Source organism: Mobula birostris, unplaced genomic scaffold (assembly GCF_030028105.1).
Source record: "Mobula birostris isolate sMobBir1 unplaced genomic scaffold, sMobBir1.hap1 scaffold_1102, whole genome shotgun sequence".
Classification (NCBI taxonomy): Eukaryota; Metazoa; Chordata; class Chondrichthyes; order Myliobatiformes; family Myliobatidae; genus Mobula; species Mobula birostris.
Window position 1 is genome coordinate 85,522 of NW_027274143.1, and position 1,435 is coordinate 86,956.

General features: G+C 50.8%; 1 protein-coding gene across 1 annotated transcript in view; it reads right to left on the reverse strand.

Annotated features, from left to right (window-relative positions):
- The window catches only part of LOC140192294 (syntaxin-1B-like), a 16,198-nt gene extending 15,336 nt beyond the window's left edge, over positions 1 to 862 (reverse strand). The window contains exon 1 of the mRNA XM_072249954.1: positions 639 to 862. Within this exon, the coding sequence (XP_072106055.1) occupies positions 639 to 862 (224 nt within the window). The remainder of the gene's footprint in view (positions 1 to 638) is intronic.
- Between the last annotated feature and the right edge of the window lie 573 nt (positions 863 to 1,435).

Consider the following 1,435-nt stretch of genomic DNA (forward strand, 5'->3'; position numbering starts at 1 on the left):
TATGATGAGAAACTGTGGCGGGAGCTTCACTCTGTGTTTGACCCCGGAGTGTGTGATGGGACGGTGTGGAGGGAGATTCACTCTCTGTCCAACCCTGGGGATGTATGTGACGGGACAGTGTGGAGGGAGCTCCACTCTGTGTCTGACCCCTGGGGGTGTGTGATGGGACGGTGTGGAGGGAGATTCACTCTGTGTCTGACCCCGTGAGTGTGTGATGGGACGGTGCGGAGGGAGCTTCACTCTGTCCAACCCTGGGAGTGTGTGACAGGACAGTGTGGAGGGAGCTCCACTCTGTGTTTGACCCCGGGGTTGTGTGGCGTGACGATGTGGAGGGAGTCTTTTTCAATCCAGCACATGTTGTCAAGTTCAAGTTTAGTTTAAATGTCATTCAACCACACATCAACTCCCAGAATACAACCACACAAAGGTTCAAAACACAGCACCAATATTCATACGCAGCACAAGACACATATAAGAAAGCAAGCATATATAAGATTGCAGTAAAATAGTCCAAAAATGAAGTCCAATCCCTGAGTCCATGAATGTTGCAGCAGTCTGCAGTCGAACACAATACACCTTGACTTTTGCCGAGCGAACACTGTGGGGCAGCACTGACTCCGACATGGATGTTGCGCTACTTCGCCTCCGGTGGAGTACACTGACTCTGACGCCTCTCCCCTGGGTGGCTGTAAACAGGTGACACTGCGGCTTCTGCCCAGTTCTTGTAATGACCCAGGCCACGCAGCTCACCCGCTGTTTGCCAATAAACCAGTGAATCGGACTTGCGACCTTCCATATTAACAACGTCTGACAGGGTCTTGCGTTCACAAGAAACGCCACTGAGACAAATACTGCACACCATCTTCGCACACCACCCACTCCTCCGATGCCTCCCCGACACAGGCAGCCACACAATCCACAGGCAGCCACACAATCCACACCAAGTGACCCGCTGATGGGGTAGCCATGCAGAACCTTAACTTCTTAATGTCCAGCAGGAACGATCATAAAAAATGTTTGAAAAAGACGATAACACCTTTGGTTGGTAGAAGTCGCTGTGTCCCAGTGCACGGCCATCCAACTAGAGGTCCTGGCCCTGGGTATTGTTATCCCTCTAAAGGTTGTTCTTTCTGTTCTGTACCTGTACAAGGAACTAATTCCCAGTGGTCAACTCACCCTTCCCTGTACATCTTTAGGAACCCAGAGAACCCGGGAGTGGGGGGAACCATGCTGTCACAGGGGGAACGGTGCAGACTTTACACAGACAGCAGAGGTCAGGATCGAATCCAAAATCAGTCCGAATTCCCTGGAGTTGTGAAGCTGAAGTAACAACTGCCTTTGCTATCTCCATGTGCCCTCAGCTGCTCCCAAAGTTTAGAATTTCGCCAACCTTTGCAAAGTTGTAGGTAGCTTTTACTCCTATTGGTCAATGTTG